Genomic DNA, 18,560 nt, shown 5'->3' with positions numbered 1-18,560 from the left:
GTGTTAATTCAACATCTGCAGAAAACTGAGGGGGGGTTGTTAAGAACCAGTGAGGCTGCAGGCGCAGGGATTAGAGAACTCACATGAACCTGACTCAGCCCAGTTTAAAGAGATAGTTCACCCAGTTTCAGGAGTAAATAGTGTGGTAGAGAAACCCAATACCAGTAAGGTTACTGGTGACCTCTTCTTCAGAAGTATTAAAACACAACAAGGCCCCTATATTCGACTTGACACAGCTTCATTTACAACAAGTATGAAGTCTAAAAGAGTCTGTGGTTCAGTTACACTGCCGAAGTGTCCTCGGGCACTTATTATTAAAACCTTATGCCCGGTAACAGTTTTGTGAAGTTTCAGCTGCAACATCTTTGATTTTATGGGTGCATTTTAACAGAAATATAATTTAAAAATGGTAAAACAAATGAATACACAAACATAGTAACAGATCACACTCACTCAAATACAAAATGGCCGTTTTATTTTGAAGGCGGCTAGCCGGATGTGTAATGTGTTACTGTAACACTTTGTAGAAGCCTTGATCACAAAGACGAACCCTGAGTTAGTAGTTCAGTGTTTTCAGTTTTTATTGTTTCCAGTTACACATGTTCTATTTCTGCAGGGACATCAGACACAATCACATTAAAACCACCGGAAGTTAAAGCTCATTTACTGTCACTCTAAGGATTTATTATAATCATCATGAGACGAGAAGAAACTTAACAAAGGTTTTTACTCCACATGTGTTTCACAGCAAAGATGAATAAGCTGAATTATGAAGAATAAAACCAATAACCAAAGAATATAGATGTTTAATGTTCAATACAGAGCAGTGAGACCCAATCACCACAGAGAGATTCAGCTGGCCAATCAGAAACGACTGGGCTTCATGAGGGGGGGGGGGGGTGTCTTAAAGAGACAGGAGCATACATGTTTGCGACAGAGGCTGAAGAGAGGAGCTGCAGCAGCGGACAGTCTGAGGACCTTGATGTTTCCTGAACATTAGAGCATGAAAACATTCTACTGTCATTGACGTGATCACATGGTAAGAACACGTCTCTTCACATGTTCACTCATATCTCAGTTTCATCAACTTTATTTTTGATTCCAAAACATGAAGCCTAATGAAAATTAAAGTGACAGAAAACACAACAAGCCGCTTAAACAGAAAGAGACGTAAACCTCATCAGACAGAAACTGAGCCAAGTGAGGAGGAGGAGGAGGAGGAGGAGGAGGAAGAGGAGGAGGAGGACGTGGAGAAAGAGGTAGGTATAAGAGGGAAAAGAGGAGGAAGAGGAGGAGGAGGAGGAAAAATAGCATAAATGGGAGGAGTTAGAGGAAGAGGAGGTTAACTGGGAGGTGTTAGAGGAGGAGGAAGAGGAGAAAGAGGAGGAGTTTAGAGGACGAGGAGCGGTCCTGCTCTGATAGTTCAGCTGTTGGGTTTTGGAAAGCGTCAGTGGGAGAAGCTGAAACACAGACTGAGGTTAAATATAGAGCCGAGACTCAGGGAGAAAAGAACTAGGGATTTTATTTCAGCTGAAAGAAGGAAAGTCTCTCTCTCTCCTCACTTAGTTGTATCTGTTGCTCTCTCGCCCCATGAGGTCACAGAGGATGAAGCTTCATTTCTGACTGTGAGACTCTGACCGAGGAGGAGAACCTGAGGAGGACTACCTGAGGAGGAGAACCTGAGGAGGAGAACCTGAAGAGGAGAACCTGAGGAGGAGAACCTGAAGAGGAGAACCTGAGGAGGAGAACCTGAGGAGGTGGAGTCAGTGAACTCAAACCTGGACTGATTGTATTTTGTGGACTGAGCAGCTGTGACCAGGTAAGAGTGATGTCATCAGTGTCTTTTTAAGGTCGACACTCAACCTCGACACAATTTAAGTCTGTGAAAACAAGAAAAGTATTAATTTTTCACCAAAAATCATAATACATCCAAAATATAAATATAGTCTTTTTACGATATTTAAATGTTTCATATTTCATATAATTTTGTATATTCTTTGAGCAGGACAGTGAAGAAGGATTTTGATAATTGTGAGGCGTTTCCTGATTTTTATTTATTCAACATCTTGATGGTTTCGTCCCATCACATTCTGTGAGTCACTGCTGAAACATGCTGGGTTGAAAGAATAGATGCTGGTTTACATAGTTATTATAATATCCTGATGTAATATAGAGTCATTGTCCCTGATGTGTTCAGGCGACAGCTGCAGTTTGACCCTGGAAGTAATTACAGGTTTCAACAAAATTAATCTGTGAAGTAACATAATGTAATAAAGTACACAAAGCTCAGGATTATACAAAAGTACTTGAGTAACTGTACAAAACAAACAGATGTATACACTTATAAAATATATATACGCAGTAATTTATTTTCCTTGTTTTGTTCAGTGTTTCAATGAGTATGAGGTATTTATTTATTAAGAATACAAAACAAAATAAACCACAGATAGAATAATAATAGCAGCACAATAACAGAAGTTGGGTGATAATATTGAGTAAAATGTTGTATTGTTCTAAGATATTGATTGTGAAGTAAAGTGTGTGTGTCAGTGTTGAAGTCTGATCTCATGAAGCTTTGTTCAGATTTGATAAATGTTTGTGGACAAGCTGCTGTCGCTGGGTGTGACGCTGAGTCATGTGGAGGAAGAGTTAACATGACGCAGCAGAAGTCGTGGGTATCGAGGTCCCACCCACATGTGCTCGGCCAATCCAGAGTCAGACTCAGCTGTCAATCCTGACGTCTCAAATAACTGATTAAACCAAACTGATCAGAAACTTGAACAAACATCGGAGAGAGAGGAACTGAAACGACAGAAACATCTGGTTTGGTCCCAGCTGCTAACATGGAGGAGGCCTGTGTTGCAGCCAGCCACCAGGGGGCGATAGAGACCCTGTGACTTTACTTTTTTTCTCTTCTTTAAAGATTTAATTTAAATAGTGACGTAGCAATGGTTCGGTGATTTGCTCAAGGGCACTTAATCAGTCCCAGTGCCAGGACAGCCTGTCCCTCGGGGTAAATTTGGAAAAAGTTCCCGGTCTGATCCGAACAATAAACAGAGGAGCTCTTTGGCCCGACCTCGTCTGTGTTATCATACCCAGCATGCACTGCTCTGCCCACGTCTCCCGAGACCAGCTCTCCATTTATAGCCTCACTTTTCCCCTGTTTTCATTGCACCAGTTGTTTTCAACCTTTTCTCCACGAGCAGCAGAGACATGGAGCAGAAGCTTCGTGGGAAAGGTCTGAACTGAACGCCGCGCCTGGGCCGAGGGGCGGAGCTACGCCTGATTGGAGATCATAAATGAAGAGCTTCATCTTGTGCCATGGTAACATCATGATGGTATCACTAGCAGCATCAGCACCTTCAGGCGCAGTAATCTACAGTACTCCACAGTACTCCAGTACTCCAGTACTCCAGTACTCCACAGTACTCCACAGTACTCCAGTACTCCAGTACTCCAGTACTCCACAGTACTCCACAGTACTCCACAGTGCTCCTCACCAGATCAAATGCACCACACATACGTCCTTGTGGTTCTTTGTGGCTTCTTCAGTGTTTCTCCAGGTCTATGAACTCTGACCTCTGACCCCTGACCTCTGTCAGAGACCTGGAGAAGCCTCTGTTCTTCCCTCGTCAGTTCTTTGTGGTGTTCTTCCTCAGAAACTCGGCGATGTCGGTTTGATTCTCGCTGCTTCTCTCAGTTTGGGATCTGGTTCCTGTGTCTTCCAGCTCAAGGCCAGATGATAGCAGCCATGAGGTCACTCTGCTAATTCAGTGACGGCTGACGGACGCTCGACAGGTTTCATAACAGCAGCTGCAGTTCCCATGACAACAAAACAGGGACCCGAGGAGCCCTGTGTTTGTTTCAGGAGCGTTTTCTGTTCCGGGGGGGGGGGGGGGGGGGTGTTAAAACAACTCATAACATCCTGGTGGATGTTGTATTTATTGTGTTTTTATGTTTCTATGTTCATTGTAGGCACCAATAAATACTTTCTGATTCTGATTCTGATAACGATGGGAACGCTTGATGAAGTCAAAACTTTCCGTTGTCGCCAGTAGACCAGGCGTCCCCGGGGGCCCCTCTCAGCTCAGGGGCCCAGGCACCGGCTACTCACGGCCCTGGTTCCACCATGTAGCTGTGGATTCTGAGACATTCGAACCATGAGTGGTATTTAAGGCCCGAACACACGATCACAGCAGCAGCAGCCTGGACAGTGGACACCAGGTCGAATCCCTGGTTTCATGCTGTTTAGTTCAGAAGAAATGAAGTGTCTCCATCTTAAGCACATTTCAAAAACTTATTAGGAAGTCTGAGTGTGATAAGATGCTGTTATGGATGCTCAGCTTTAATCTCAGCTCCTCCTGCTCTGATTGGACAGATTTCTCACCTTTCACCAGTTTCTCTGATTTTATTGCTCGTTAAGATTCTGCAGAATGAACGGGCGCCTCTCTGCGGCCTCTGATTGGACGAGCTGATCTCATGAGTCATTTCTCACGTTAAGCAGCTGCTGGGTTGGACCATCGACCACTTGAGATGAATCATGTTCAGGAGCTGACTGGCTCACGAATGTAAAAAGTGGACCCCCCCCCCCCCCCCCCCCCCCCCACGCCTCCTCCCCTCTATCTCTTTATGAGGGAAGTGACCTCATGCTCATTCCATGCAGGAGGCATGTGAGGCTCGGCTGCTGCTCGCTGAGGTCACTTCCCTGGACCGGTCTTGCCTGCTTCGTCTCAGTCCACAAATATGAATTCACTTATCACATGTTTAAATTTTTTGCTCTCTGTTTTATTGTATTATCTTTGTTCTCATGCAAACAGCACCGACAGCTGTCATCTCCCCACAGACCCATGATACCAGCTGGATTGTGGTTCTGGTGACTCTGGTGAATCTGGTCATGGTGGTTCTGGTGGTTCTGGTGATTCTGGTGATTCTGGTTATGGTGGTTCTGGTGGTTCTGGTGGTTCTGGTGATTCTGGTGATTCTGGTTATGGTGGTTCTGGTGGTTCTGGTGGTTCTGGTGATTCTGGTGATTCTGGTTATGGTGGTTCTGGTGGTTCTGGTGATTCTGCGAATCAGTGACCTGCAGCAGATGTAAGAAGTTGCCCGACCTGAAAATCATCAAACTGTAGTTCTACCTTCCTGAGAAGCTTAATGTCTCCAGCTCTCAACCTCCACCCCCCCCCCCCCCCCCCCCTTGCATCAAGTCCAAACCTCTGACCCAGTTTATTAAGCCACTTTTTCAGATTTCTATTTTAGTGGCGTCTTCCTCACGGCTGCTCGCTCCTCTGCGGAGCTGTGAGGGTAGGAGCTCCATGTACGGAGGCGGGTGATGAAGAAGGATGAAGGTCTCTCCAGCAGGAGACTGGGATTGATCCTGTGACTCGCAGGAAATAAACTGTGTTCAGAACTTTTACTGCTGCTGCTGTTTGAATCTCAATGAAGCAACACGCTTCCGTTCCTTCTGTTTCTGAGACACAACACTTTGAGACACGAGGAGCAGAACACGCTTCTGTGTCTGCACAGCGCCGTTCTTCATCAGGTGGATGGAACTCCTCAGAGCCCCAGAGCCAAGCTGGAGAGGACCTCAGCAGACGTCTGTGTCCAGGATGTTTCATCTGGACTTTGTGGGAGTCGGAGGAAGTGGAGAGGCGTCATCTTGTTTTCAGTCACAATTATAATCTGAGAACTTTGCTTTCAAATGATTTGCTGCTGGATGAAGTTCCAGTTTTGGTTTGAACTGGACGAGACAGAAAGAGGAAAAAGATTTAAAATGATGTGTCTGCACATTTCTTCAGTAACTGAGCTCACACAATGTTTTAAATCCATCACTCTGATTTACAATAAGACAAATTAAAATGGGGCCTGATCCAGTTTTAGCTTTAGAGATTTAACAAAAGGAACAAATATGAAACAGTGGATTAATGGCTGTTCTCCAGGAGATCACTTATTCATCCGTGGATCTCCTGCAGCAGCACAGATCACTGACTTCACTTTCCCGTCACGCTGAGTTACACCGAACCTCCAGACCGCCGCCTTATATGGTCACATCTCCACCTGACATGTCTAAATCATGACAAACACAGAGGTTGAAGAGTCACCTCCAAAGCAGTGTGTATATTTATAAATAAAAGTAATCCATAGGAATCTCTTTCATTATGAGCAGAGAGTCATGTGATGAATCCAGATCTTTGTGAAGTTATTCAAATCTGATGATGAGACTTCACTAAACACTGAGCTACAGGTTCATCACTGGAGGCTCCTGGATCCTTTCAGCTCGTCCCTGTGTTTACATGTGTTTTTGTGTTGAGCTCCCTCGGCTTCCATGGAATATCAGGTGTTCTCCTTCAGATCAGTGAGATGCCACCAGTGGATGTGACTGGATGTCAGTGACGTGTCTCCACTCAGTGGTGGGTTCCATGCACCATCGTGGGGATGTGACCTCTGTTGAGTCACTGACGTGTTTGAACCTGATGATGCGTCAGCGGCTGTTTGTTGACGTTGTGTGTTGACGTTGTGTGTTGTTGTGGAGCAGAACCGGTGCTGCAGCTGTGAATGTGTGGCTCAGGAATCCTCCTCGCTGCTGGTGACTTATAAAGTGATAGCCTTGAAACCTTTGTTGGACTCCAGCGAGGGGAGACGCTAAAAATACCCTGTTCAGATTGGACCAGACAAACAGCTGCTGCCCAGGATCCATCTCCCAGATCAGCTGTTTGGAGCATTTACACAATTTACACAACGAGCACATGACATCAGAAGAAAACTCACAACAGACGCTTCATACTTTGATTTTTCAACCACGGGAATAATCACAGATGAAACTATTTGAACTCTTATATGAAAATGTCAGCTCCTCCTCCCACACGTCGAGGTCCCTCTGCTGGAGGAGGCTCTGATCTCCGTCTTTTATCTTCGTCCTGCAATGTGTGATTTATATTTAACTGGTTTGAGAAGTTTAACAATGTGCTGACTCTCCCTCGGTCTGTAGCGTGACATCAGGGTGTTAGCACGTCAAACACACCGATGTGTTGATTAAATATGTTTGAAGACATTATATCTGTAAAGAAAACTAACAGAATTCTTCAATTGAGTTTTTAACACGACAGTTGTGAAAGAGACATTAGGTCACGACTCATAAATCTGTGGCGACACGTTGATCCCGGTTTCAAACCTGTTGTTGGACGATCTTTCTAACCACTGCTGCCAACTCGTCCCCTCTCGTGTGTCCACCGTGGTCCCAGCTGCCCGAGGCTGGATCACAGAGACACGTTTAGCTTCATCACGTCTCCAGAAATATCTGCAGGACGACCAAGACACAATCTGACATTTATTGGCCCTCTTGATATTTTGGGTTTATTCCCACTCGCTGCACAGGAAAGACGTGTAGACACAAACCAAACAGCTCATGTTGTTGCTCATGTTGTTGCTCATGTTGTTGCTCATGTTGTTGCTCATGTTGTTGCTCATGTTGTGTACACTCAGTAAATACAGATGATGCTGAGCAGCTCAGAACTTCCTCCTGCTCTCGAACCTGCTGCTCCTCTCGGCTTCACACTGCCCCTCCGGCTCCTCGTCCAGGTCACTGACCGTCACAGACAGAGAACAGGGGGCAGCTCTGTATTATGATGCCTGGGAGATCTCCTCTGAAACAACTATTAATAACTGGCGGTGCTAATGTGGTTGCTGCCGCTCGGCTGCCAGGATTTTCTCTGGCTGAGTCACCGGCTGCTTTCATCCAGAGCTGTGGCCTCTGGGAACTTTGGCCTCTTTCAGGTCGATGGCTGAAGACTGCTTGTTTCCTGTGGACCGTGTCGGGCTTCACAGCCGCTGCTCTCATCCCTGGTGTTCAGGAGGTGTCTGATGGATCTCTGCTTTGACTCGGATTTGACTTTATCGACCGGACTCGTGATCAAACTGTCAAACAGACATGTGGACGTTAGATTTCTGCTTTTATTCTCCCGTGTGACCCGGTCGATTGTTTGAGACACAGAAGCTGCGTGTCACTCCTGAGCGATGACATCACCGCAGCAGATTCATGAGATGTGTTGCTTTTAAAACTAGAGAAGACGAGAGACGATGAAGAATTCTCTGTTTTCAAAATGTTTCCAGAATAAACACAACAACAGGGAACGTTTCCAAATCTTCAAGTTTAACATAAGTGACAAAACAATGACTTCATGTTCCTTGTGATGAATTTGTTCAGCGACTCCGAAGCTAAACTAATAAGATTTGATTGTTTCCTCTGCTGCCGTCTCTTCTCACAGGCTGAGGAACAGAGATGAGATCCAGGAACTGCACCATGGGTCCAGACCAGGAACACATCCAGCCCACCAAAGGTTTCATCAAGCAGCAGCAAGAGGAGGAGGAGGAGCAGGAAAACACCCCGGAGCTGATGAAGAGGAAGATGAAGGACGGTAGAGCGGGTGTGATGAAGAAACCTCAGAGATCTGCAGAGAGCGGCAAGACGACAACGCTAGATCTGACCAAGAAGGACCTGCTCCACCTGCTGGGGATCATGGAGGGAGAAGTTCAGGTGAGAGTCTGATCACTTTCTGATTCATCTAACAGTTTCTATACATAACTCAAGATATAAAGTCGCCAAGATGAAAAGGTTCAGTTCTTCAAGCCTTTAATTAATAACCGTTAACATCCCAAAACATCTGGATTGGCAGACAAACGTGACGTGTCCGGGTGGAAACAGCAGAGACACCGGCTCCTCCCTGATAGGATTTTCTAATGGAACCACATCTATAATCAGCAGAGAGACAGGAAGCTGCTGCCGCTCGTCTGTTTGGGCGTTTTGAGTTTTTCCATCAGCAACACACACACGGGGGACATGTTGTTATTCTGCAGGATTTCAAATAGATGCAGATTCTCGTGTTTCTGGATAAATCCTGCCCAGACATGGAGGAAACTGTGTTTGAGGCAGATCCACATTAAACGTCGTGTTTCTTAGTCTAAATGTTGAGAGGAGACGATGCTACGATGGAGGATTCCACATGCTGGTGTAAAGATTATGTGTGTGAGGCCTGGTATCATGACATGACCGAGCTGTAGACTGAAGGGAACAGCTCCCTCTGCTGGGACAAGCAGGGTAGAGGTCCATATGAAGCAGCTTCCCACTGGTTTCAGCTTAATAACACGGTTCAGTACAAAATAAAAGCCCAGACAAACAGCACCCAAACCTGTTTCAGTGTCATGTTATGTTCCCTCGTCTCTCATGAGCCCTGAGTGTGGATTGAGACCTGTCCTGTCCCCTCAGGCCAGAGAGGACATGATCGGCCTCCTGAAGTCGGACAGGACCAGGCCCCAGGCGCTGGAGGCTCACTACGGTTCAGCCGTCGCCTCCAAACCCCTGCAGGCGCTGCAGAGGGACGGGCTGCTCGGCCACGGCCACCGCGGCACAGAGGACGTCTACGAGAAGCCCATGGCCGAGGTGAGGGGGGGGGGGGGGGGGGGGGGGACACTCATGTTCCTCAAGACTAGAGGGAGAGAGCAGCTGCAGATTATTCTTAAATATTGTTGAACAGAATTCAACCTATGTATGCACTGAAACAGTTTTTAGTTCAAGTGAATAAATAACTGACTCAATAATTTGTTTTTATATTTAAGGTCAAATCCCAAAGTTTGTTCTTGTGGTTTGAGCCTCGTGTTAAATATGAAGTTTTATTTTGGTGTTGAGCTTCATTCATGTAAATGCAGCATGAAATCATCTTGAATGAATTGAACCTTCATCAGTTCAGCTCCAGAAAATGAAAAGAGGAAAATAGACATTTTATAGAATATAATTAGTTCTGCTGAGAGACAGTGAAAAGACTGAACAACAGTGAGCATGAAAATATTCAGAATAAATCTCATGCTCATTGTTCACACACACACACACACACAGACACACACACGCACAGAGGATAACGTGGTTGTGTCCCCGCCAGTTGGACCGTCTGGAGGACAAACAGAAGGAGACGTACAGACGGATGCTGGAGCAGCTGCTGTTGGCTGAGAAGTGTCACCGTCGCACTGTGGCCGATCTCGACAACGAGAAACGCAAACACGTCGACTTCATGAACAAGAGCGACGACTTCACCAACCTGCTGGAGCAGGAGCGGGAGAGGTGAGGCCTCCGTGTGGGTCTGTCTGTGTGTGTGTGTGTGTGAGTCTGTGTGTGTGTAGGAGGTTGAGATGATGGGATGTGCTGCTCTGTGCCCCCGAGTCTTCTCATTGTTTATATGTGAAAGTGTGAAACCATGTCTCTAAAGATTATATCCACCAAACACAATGAGAGATGTTAGTTATGAGGTGTCAGGGCTCTGTGGTCGGGAGGCCCCCTGCTGTGCTGTGGCTTCCACATCCTGGGAATCTGCTTCAGGGAGTTAAGAGTTGTTTATTCCAAAATCTTGAAGCAGTCAAACATTTGTTTTCACACTTTATGTCAAATCCCTGTGAAGTGTCTGAAATCCTCTCGTCCTGAAACGTGGATCGAACCGAAGTTCAAGTCCCAGACGAGGGAGACGAGGACAAGACAGAGCTTCACAATAAAACATCACAGATTCACATCTTAATAATGTTGTAATGTCCAGTTCTTAGACGTTGACTCGACTTCACAGTGATCTGGACGTAGTTTGAGTTTCATACGTCTCCTTGCTCTCGGCTCAGAGAGGAAACACATTCCTTCCGGCTGCAGTCGGGCTTCAGATTCACTGCAGGTGGAATCAGGAATGTGTGGACCCTGAACGCAGCCGGGTGATGTCATGTGACGAGAGGTTGTGTTTGAACAACAACTGTCCCAGAAAAACACGACTGCTCAAGAGAGCTGCTCTCCTCTGTAGCCGTCAGAAACCTGCGGCACAAAGCTCCAACTTTCTACTCTTTTAAAATCCCTCAGGTGAAGAAGTATAAACAGAAGAGTCAGAGCTTTTAAATTGAACGTATATAAACTAAACTGAATTAATAAAGTGAAGAGTGTGCTGCAGGAGGTGGTGGAGGCCAAACATGGAGCTAAAGCACTGGACTTAGATTCCTCAGCCACATTCAACACAGTCGCTCCTGGTGACTGATCGTGGTCTCAAACGTCTCAAACGTCTCAAACGTCTCAAACGTCTCAAACATCTCAAACGTCTCAAAACATCTTCAACGTCTCAAAACATCTCAAACATCTCAAACGTCTCAAACGTCGATGTTGCTGAAGTTCAGAAACATTTCTTTTAAAACGAAACGATTAGAAGACAAAGTCGTCAAAGGACAAGCAGCAGCATCAGGTTAGGTGATTCCTAATCTCCAGGCTGTCCTGAGAGTCCTAATCCCAGTCTGGGGTTAGTGGGGTCTGAGAATTGAGGATTCAAACCAGTAAACCACATCTGTCTACACAGAAATGTAGGTTTTCTGCTCTGTAATTTGACAGTGGTGAACAAATCAGATTCATGTTGAAAATGCTTCCCAGGACAGCTGCTCCTCCTCCTCCTCCTCCTCGTTCGGTTCTGAATGTTAATGAGGATGTGAGTAATTAGCTTCAGATCATCATCCCCATCCAGAAGAGAACACAAAGACCAAATCTGCATCAGACACCAGAGAAGGACTCTGACTCGTTGGGTCGCGTTCGGCAAAAGATTTGAAATAAAACTTGGTTTTGGTCACGTTTGCTTTTTTCTACTCCTCGTCAGGCTCGTTAAGGTTCAGACAGAAGATTGTGTTGTATTCTTTTTATTTTATTTCATTGTTTTCTATTGCTATGATATGTAAAAAATAACAGAAAGTAATGCATCTTCTTTGCTAGAAGACAGAAGAGGATTTGATCCAGTGAGACTCGTGTGAAACAGACGAAGCAGTGAAGTCGACTGTCGGAGCCGTGTGGTGATGTTTGTGAAGAACATGTATTTGTAATAATGCGGAGCAGCGACAGAAAGCCTCTGCATCTGTGAACTCTTAGCTCGGATCATATTTGGCTCGTTCAGAGAACCACAGGCCTCCTCTGCCGTCTGAAGCCATGAGCTCACAGCCCAGCCGCCGGGTTCAGATCCCTGTGCTCTGCCTCTGCTCGACACAGGGGGAGACAATGAGGGAGACGATCTTTGTCCTCTCCAAGACAAAACGTCCCGCCCTGCATTGTTGCTGCGTTGCCCTGGAAACACTGCTGGGAGACAACTGGGTCAAACTGGAGACGCACTGGGAAGAGGACAGGAAGCAGCACAAAGAGACGAGACAAGTTTCAACTTCACTCCTCATGTTGCACCTTGTTCCTCCTCGGCCGAGGGGAGAAAATCAGAAGCGATATGAAAGAAGAGGAAGAGCTCGAGAGCTTTGATCCCCTCCTCCTCCTCCTCCTCCTCAGTGTCCACACAGGGGCAGCGCCTCCGTGCACCATATATGGAGGCTGGGATGACATCACCAGCCAGTGGAGTGGTGCTGTTTAGCAGCTTCCACTTTTTTCATTGTCCACTGATGACATGTTTGGAATGTGATGGCTAATTCCCTGCGGAGTGGGGGCCCCTCCTCCCCCGGCTGTGGGATCCTGTGAGGCTCCCAGCAGCAGCATGTGGCTCCTGCTCCGCTTTCCAAACACTCAGACGTGGACCGAGCCTCCCTGCACCACAACGGCTGGTAAGTCCAGCTTCTTTGACACGGGAGGAGCAGGCTGTGTTAGGTTCAGCTGAGACCTTCAGAGTCTGATGTGACCTGAAGGCAACACGAGGAAGAGGAGCAGACTCCTGCAGAGATCAGCTAAACATCCACCAGCGGGACATTAACTCACACAGGTTGAAGTAGAAGTCTGTTGGCTGCTCTTCGGTTCCTCGTGTTATTGCTTCATCCTGTTGGTTCTTTTCAAAGTGCAGAAATCAACACAACTGAGGATTCTGGTGCTTCAGGTCATTCATACTGGATTCATATTTAATCTGTCTTCTCCAAGTCAGTTTGAGCCACAGGGAAACAAATCAATCTACGAGGTGTGTGTGAGGAGATGTGCAGAGTCTAGACCCAGAGGACTGAACACGTGGCTCCTGTAGAACAAGTCCAATTTCTTCATCTCAATAAAGTCACGTTTCAGAAGGATGAGCTAAAAATGAATTTCTAAATGCATTTAAAAAAAAACATCTTGGGATAAGTTTACAAAGTTTACAAAATCCCTTCCAGACTGAACACGACGTGAAATTTAGATGCGGCTCATTTGCAAACCAAATCCGGGAGGAAAGACATGAGTGTTTAAACTTGGCTGCAGTGAGCATGTGTGCTCCAGTGTGTCAGTGAGCATGTGTGCACGGCTAGTGGTGTTTGTTGTGCTCTTCTGAGTGTGAGTCTTCGTGTTCACACCTTCACAAGTTGGAAACATTTCTGAATCAACTTTCTTATCATCTGTTAAAAGACATGAATCCAGCTTTTCACCTTGATCATCTGGGTGAGTCCCAGCAGAATGGACTAAACCCCAGCAGCTCCACAGTGAAGCTCGGCCCCTGATGTGCTTCTCCTTTCATTTCTGACGATTCCCCGTTCATCCTGTTTATTTGATGTTCTCACCACCTCCTCAGAAACAAAAGAAACTGCAGTTGTTGGTTTTTATTTGTTCGCCAGATGTGATGTCAAACTCAACCGTTCTCACATGAGGAGATGGAACCCTAACGATTCCTTTCCTGTGTCTAATCTTTCATGATTGTGAGCATATTTGTCACATTTTGAAGTGAAATGGATTCAGGATTGATGGCATCTGCACTGAAACAATATTTTCTTTGAAACATGTTTGATATTAACTTTGCGCTCATTGTTTTCTTCTGTTTGTTTCTAAGACTCAAACGGCTGCTCGAGCAGGAAAAGGCCTACCAGGCTCGTAAGGACAAGGACCACAGCAGGAGGCTGGAGAAGGTCCGAGTGGAGCTGGTGAAGCTCAAGTCCTTTGCCCTGATGTTGGTGGACGAACGGCAGCTGCACATCGAGCAGATCGACCAGCAGAGCCAGAAGATCCAGGACCTCGCTCAGAAGCTGCAGGAAAAAGAGCAGCGCTTGGCCACCGTGACTGACGGCGCCAAGGAGGAAGGTCAGAAGGTCCTCAAGCTGGAGGCCGAGCTGGAGCACAGAGCGGCCAAGTTCACACAGGAGCACGAAGAGATGACCACAAAGCTGGGAAACCAAGAGTCACAAAGCCGACAGCTGAGGCTGAAGCTGGCGGGACTGGCACACAAGATCGAGGAGCTGGAGGAAAGAAACCAAGTGCTGCAGAAATCTGAGGAGGACCTGCAGGAGCTGAGGGACAAGATCAGCAAAGGGGAGTGTGGCAACTCCGCTCTGATGGCCGAGCTGGAGACTCTGCGGAAGAGAGTGCTGGAGATGGAGGGTAAAGATGAGGAGATCACTAAAACAGAGGGTCAGTGCAGGGAGCTGAGGAAGAGGCTGCAGGAGGAGGAGAACCACAGCGTGGAGCTGAGGCTGGACGTGGACACACTGCAGAAGAGAATGGTTGAACTGGAGAAACTGGAGGGAGCTTTCAACAAGAGCAAAACAGAGTGTTCCCAGCTTCATACGAACCTGGAGAGAGAGAAACGTGTTGTGAAGGATCTGGCTGCTGATCTGGAGACATTGAAAACCCGACTGAAAGAACTGGAAGCATCAGAGTCAAAGTTTGAGAAGACAGAAATGCTCCTCAAAGACGATCTCGTAAAGTTGAAATCGTTCACGGTCATTATGGTTGACGAAAGAAAAAACATGGTGGAGAGACTAAAACAGGAAGAACAGAGAAGGGATGATTTGAGTAAGATGTTTAAAGCGGAGCAGGGCAAGGTCACAGAGGTCACAGAGAAGCTGATCGACGAGAGCAAGAAACTTCTCAGATTCAAGACAGAGACGGAGGTTCAAGTGACAAGTCTGGCCCAAGAGAAGGATGAGTTGAAAACCAAACTGGCAAGTGAAGAGGAAAAGTGTAGGGAGCTAAATAACAAGCTAAGTGATATGAAAATAAGAATGGACAGACTGGAGGAGACGGAGAGGGACATGCAGAGAAAGTGGGCCAACAGGGACAATAACAGGAATCCAGATGAAGACAACAAAGTCAAAGAGCTCACGCTAGAAATTGAGAGACTTAAGAGCCGGCTCAAACAACTGGAGGTGGTGGAGGGAGATTTAATGAAAACAGAGGACGAGTATGATTTACTGGAGAAGAAATTCAGAACAGAGCAGGACAAAGCAAACAGCCTCTCAAAGCTGCTGGAAGAAATGAAAAGTCAGATTGCCAGAAACAAAGCAATAGAGAAAGGTGAAGTCATGAGTTCTGAGGCTGAGCTGAGAGCTCGCTGCAAGATGGAGGAGGCAAGAACCCGGGAGCTGCAGGCGCACGTCCAGGCCCTGAAGGAGAAGATCCATGAACTGATGAACAAGGAGGACCAGCTCTCCCAGCTGCAGGTGGACTACTCAGTCCTGCAGCGGAGGTTCATGGAGGAGGAAGAGAAGAAGAGGAGCATGTTTCAAGAAGTGGACTGTCTCACCAAGGAGCTGGAGTCCACCAAGTGCTACAGCCGGGCACTGAGGCCTGGTATGAACGGCAGGAGGATGGTGGATGTTCCGGTTACATCCACAGCAGTGCAGACTGACCTGGTAGCCTGCCATCCTGCTGAGGACGAGACGACAGCGGGCTTTATCAGAAAGTCCGTCCTTGAGGAAAACCACTTGATGAGCAACCTCAGACAACGAGGTCTCAAGAAGCCAACGGTTCTGGAACGATACCCTCCAGCGTCTGCCGAACTGGGGGCTAGAAAATCGTGGGTACCTTGGATGAAGAAGAAAGAGGCCGTCACGCTCAATCAGACGAGTCCTGTGAGGACCAACGGGCTGTCCTCTCTGCTCTCACCGGACATGACCATGTCCCAAAAGCCAGGCCAGCCTCTGCATATCCGAGTGACCCCGAACCACGACAACAGCACGGCCACCTTGGAGATCAGCAGCCCGAGAGCGGAGGATTTCTTCTCTAGCACCACCATCATCCCAACGCTCGGCCTTCAGAAACCTCGGATCACAATCGTCCCCAAGCCCACGACCGTGACCTCAAGGAGCAAAGCCTGTGACGCGATGGGACGTCTCGATGGAGCCAACTCTCCAGTAACAATAACCACCATCTCCAGGGCCAAGAGTCCAGAGAAGAGCAACGGCAGCAGCTCAGGCCACCTTCAGTCTCCAGTGTCCATCATCACCGTCAGCACCACGCCTGTGGCAGAAGCATGCGCTTCACCTGAGCCTCACGAAATGACCACAGGCCGCACCGTGATCAAGATGACCCCCGAGACGCAACCTGGGCCTCCACACGTCAGGAAATACAACAGCAACATCATCACAACAGAGGACAATAAGATCCACATCCACCTGGGTCCGCAGTTCAAGAGGCCGTCTGAGGGGGGCAGCAGTCCTGTGCTGACGCTCAGACATCAGGCTTTGAGCTCAGAAACATCAACAGGAGCCGTCCTCCGCTCCCAACGCCAGACCGCCACGGGAAAGACGAGCAAGATGACCAGCAGCATCACAATCACACCCGTCAACGCACCAGCTTCCAGACCCACACAATCAGTGGTGAGCACCTCCTCATGTTCTCCTCTGTTTTCAGACTGGAACTTCAGAAGATAGTGACTGGTCATGTTGTGTAGTTGGTGTTTGTGAAGCAGAAGCAGCAGTTTGTCGGTTCACAACAACAGGAACATGTGGGGAACATCCAGGCGAGGGGCGGAGCCTGTAGAGCAGCAGGAAGCGGGACATGACGTTTAACTTCTGCTGTGGAAAGATCAGTGTTGTTGTTTACAGCTCATCCACACCGGCATTCCACACATGTGAGGAACACGTCAGGAACATGTGTTGAGTTCAGTGATATATGAATGTTTTGATGCTATGTAGAAAAAGCTATGTAGAAAAAGCAGCACAGACGCCATATTTACTCTTAAAATGTACAAGTAGAAATATCTGAATCCTGCTTTTGTTACGTTTCAGTTTCTTCTGAAATGTTTCAAAATGCGTTCAGGTGGCGTGTGCTCCGTAGAGAGTCCTCTCTCCAGGTATACACAGCTGATTTATAAGAGTATGATGTCCCTGGTATGAACTAACACTGGAATGATCTCACGTCAAGCGATTCCCCTCTACAGGGCTCACATAGACAAACTGACAAACATCCTCCTTTTCACCAAACACGGGCACAAAATCACCAGTTTGACTTTTGCACTTCAGAAACTACAGATAAGCAGAGAAACATCCCAGAGAAGCCACGGTTACCACTCACACAGGTGTGAATGAACCCAGTCAAAGACGTCCGACCCTGTGTCTCATGTTAACTCGCTGTGTTCTTTGCAGCCCGGGTCAGAGGTGCAGTCAGCTCGGAGCGCGGCCACACGCATCCCGGTGTCAAAAGGTGTGAAAGCCACCAGCAAGGCGGTTCTGGGCGTGTCCACGTTGACCCGGCTGGAGTCGCGGGCCGAGGGCCAGTCCATGAAGATCGAGCTCAGGAAGTCGACCGTGTGCCGAGGCTCTGCCGCAGGAGGCAAGAGCTGAGGCCCTCAGCGTGAAGGTCTCATGATGGAGAAACAGGCCAGGACTGGGTTGACTGGGACTGTGTGTGTGACAGCAGCTTGTCGTCCTCTGTGGTCTGAAACACATGTTTTCAGGACAGAGTTTTAGTCTTGAAGCTTTTCTGTCTCTTTGCATGTGAACGCTTGGTTCTGATTAACTTCATGTTCTGATCCTTGACTTGTAATCCCATCGTCCACATTTTCCCCAGCAGGTGTTTACCACAGCTTATGGAGGTTTCCAGTCACTGCAGCACTGTGAACAGTTTGTGGAGTTTGTGACGAACACTAAAATAAAATCTATTTATCTTGATGCATCGTAGCTTTTCTTCTATGTGTGAGCACGGGTGAGGTTTGAGAGGATGAACTGGGAAATCTCCATCATATCGAAGCCATGAAGCCCGTTCCCAGAGCTGATATGTTTGTGAACGCTTTGCCAGATGTTTTCAGGGTCTTTGACAAAACAACTGTCCCATAAATGAAGCTCAACACAAGAGTTCACACATCAAACTTTATAAATTGTTGACTCAAGAAACTTTTGGGTGTAAACTCAGGAAGTATTTCAAATAAAAAAGGGCTGTTAGTGGGTTTAGAACATAATGATTCAATTTAGATATATCGCTGCAAATTGTTAAATCATACTTGATCTTTACAGCATTACACGTGTGCCCTCTCATGGACAAGAACAAAAATACAAAATACATATCTTTAGAAATCTGAAGCTTCTAAATGTGTAAATCATAAAGAGCCTCACACTTAACTCTAAATGTTGTCTCACTACAACCTCTGAGTTAACATCAACCAATGAACCACAATGTCCTGTAGATTGTGTTTTCTGCAACGAGACCAAAATAATTGATTTGCTGTCAACAAACAAATGTTCTTCTAATAACCAGACAGTTAGAAATTCTGCTGATGTCAGGAAACACGAAGGAGGACGAGGACTGAGCGGTGATTTGGTTAAACAGGAGGGAAAACACGAGGAGAGAATCAGGAGCTGATGAACCCGTTGAATCCCCCGAGGCAGACATGGTGGTGGATCAAATC

The 18,560-nt window shown here is 46.9% G+C and overlaps 1 protein-coding gene across 7 annotated transcripts; it reads left to right on the top strand.

Annotated features, from left to right (window-relative positions):
• The first annotated feature begins 1,442 nt into the window (after nt 1-1,442).
• filip1b (filamin A interacting protein 1b) lies at nt 1,443-17,826 on the top strand. 7 transcript variants are annotated; one of them, XR_009924543.1, is made up of 8 exons: nt 1,443-1,819; nt 8,262-8,530; nt 9,260-9,433; nt 9,930-10,108; nt 13,770-16,533; nt 16,626-16,787; nt 16,976-17,009; nt 17,302-17,402. XR_009924543.1 is itself a non-coding variant. In XM_062410960.1 (7 exons), the coding sequence occupies exons 2-6, from the start codon at nt 8,276-8,278 to the stop codon at nt 16,991-16,993; spliced, it is 3,390 nt and encodes a 1,129-aa protein (XP_062266944.1). In that variant the 5' UTR covers nt 1,443-1,819; nt 8,262-8,275; the 3' UTR covers nt 16,994-17,009; nt 17,302-17,434. The 7 variants fall into 7 exon arrangements, 4 of the variants coding, with proteins under 4 accessions (XP_062266944.1, XP_062266941.1, XP_062266943.1 ...); XR_009924541.1 differs by having other exon boundaries at nt 16,608-16,787; XR_009924542.1 differs by lacking the exon at nt 16,976-17,009 and having other exon boundaries at nt 16,608-16,787; nt 17,302-17,438.
• Nucleotides 17,827-18,560: the final 734 nt, after the last annotated feature.

This window comes from Platichthys flesus, chromosome 18 (genome assembly GCF_949316205.1).
Source record: "Platichthys flesus chromosome 18, fPlaFle2.1, whole genome shotgun sequence".
In the NCBI taxonomy this organism is placed as follows: domain Eukaryota; kingdom Metazoa; phylum Chordata; class Actinopteri; order Pleuronectiformes; family Pleuronectidae; genus Platichthys; species Platichthys flesus.
The sequence above is the reverse complement of the archived record's forward strand: the minus strand, read 5'-3'. Positions and strand labels throughout refer to the sequence as shown.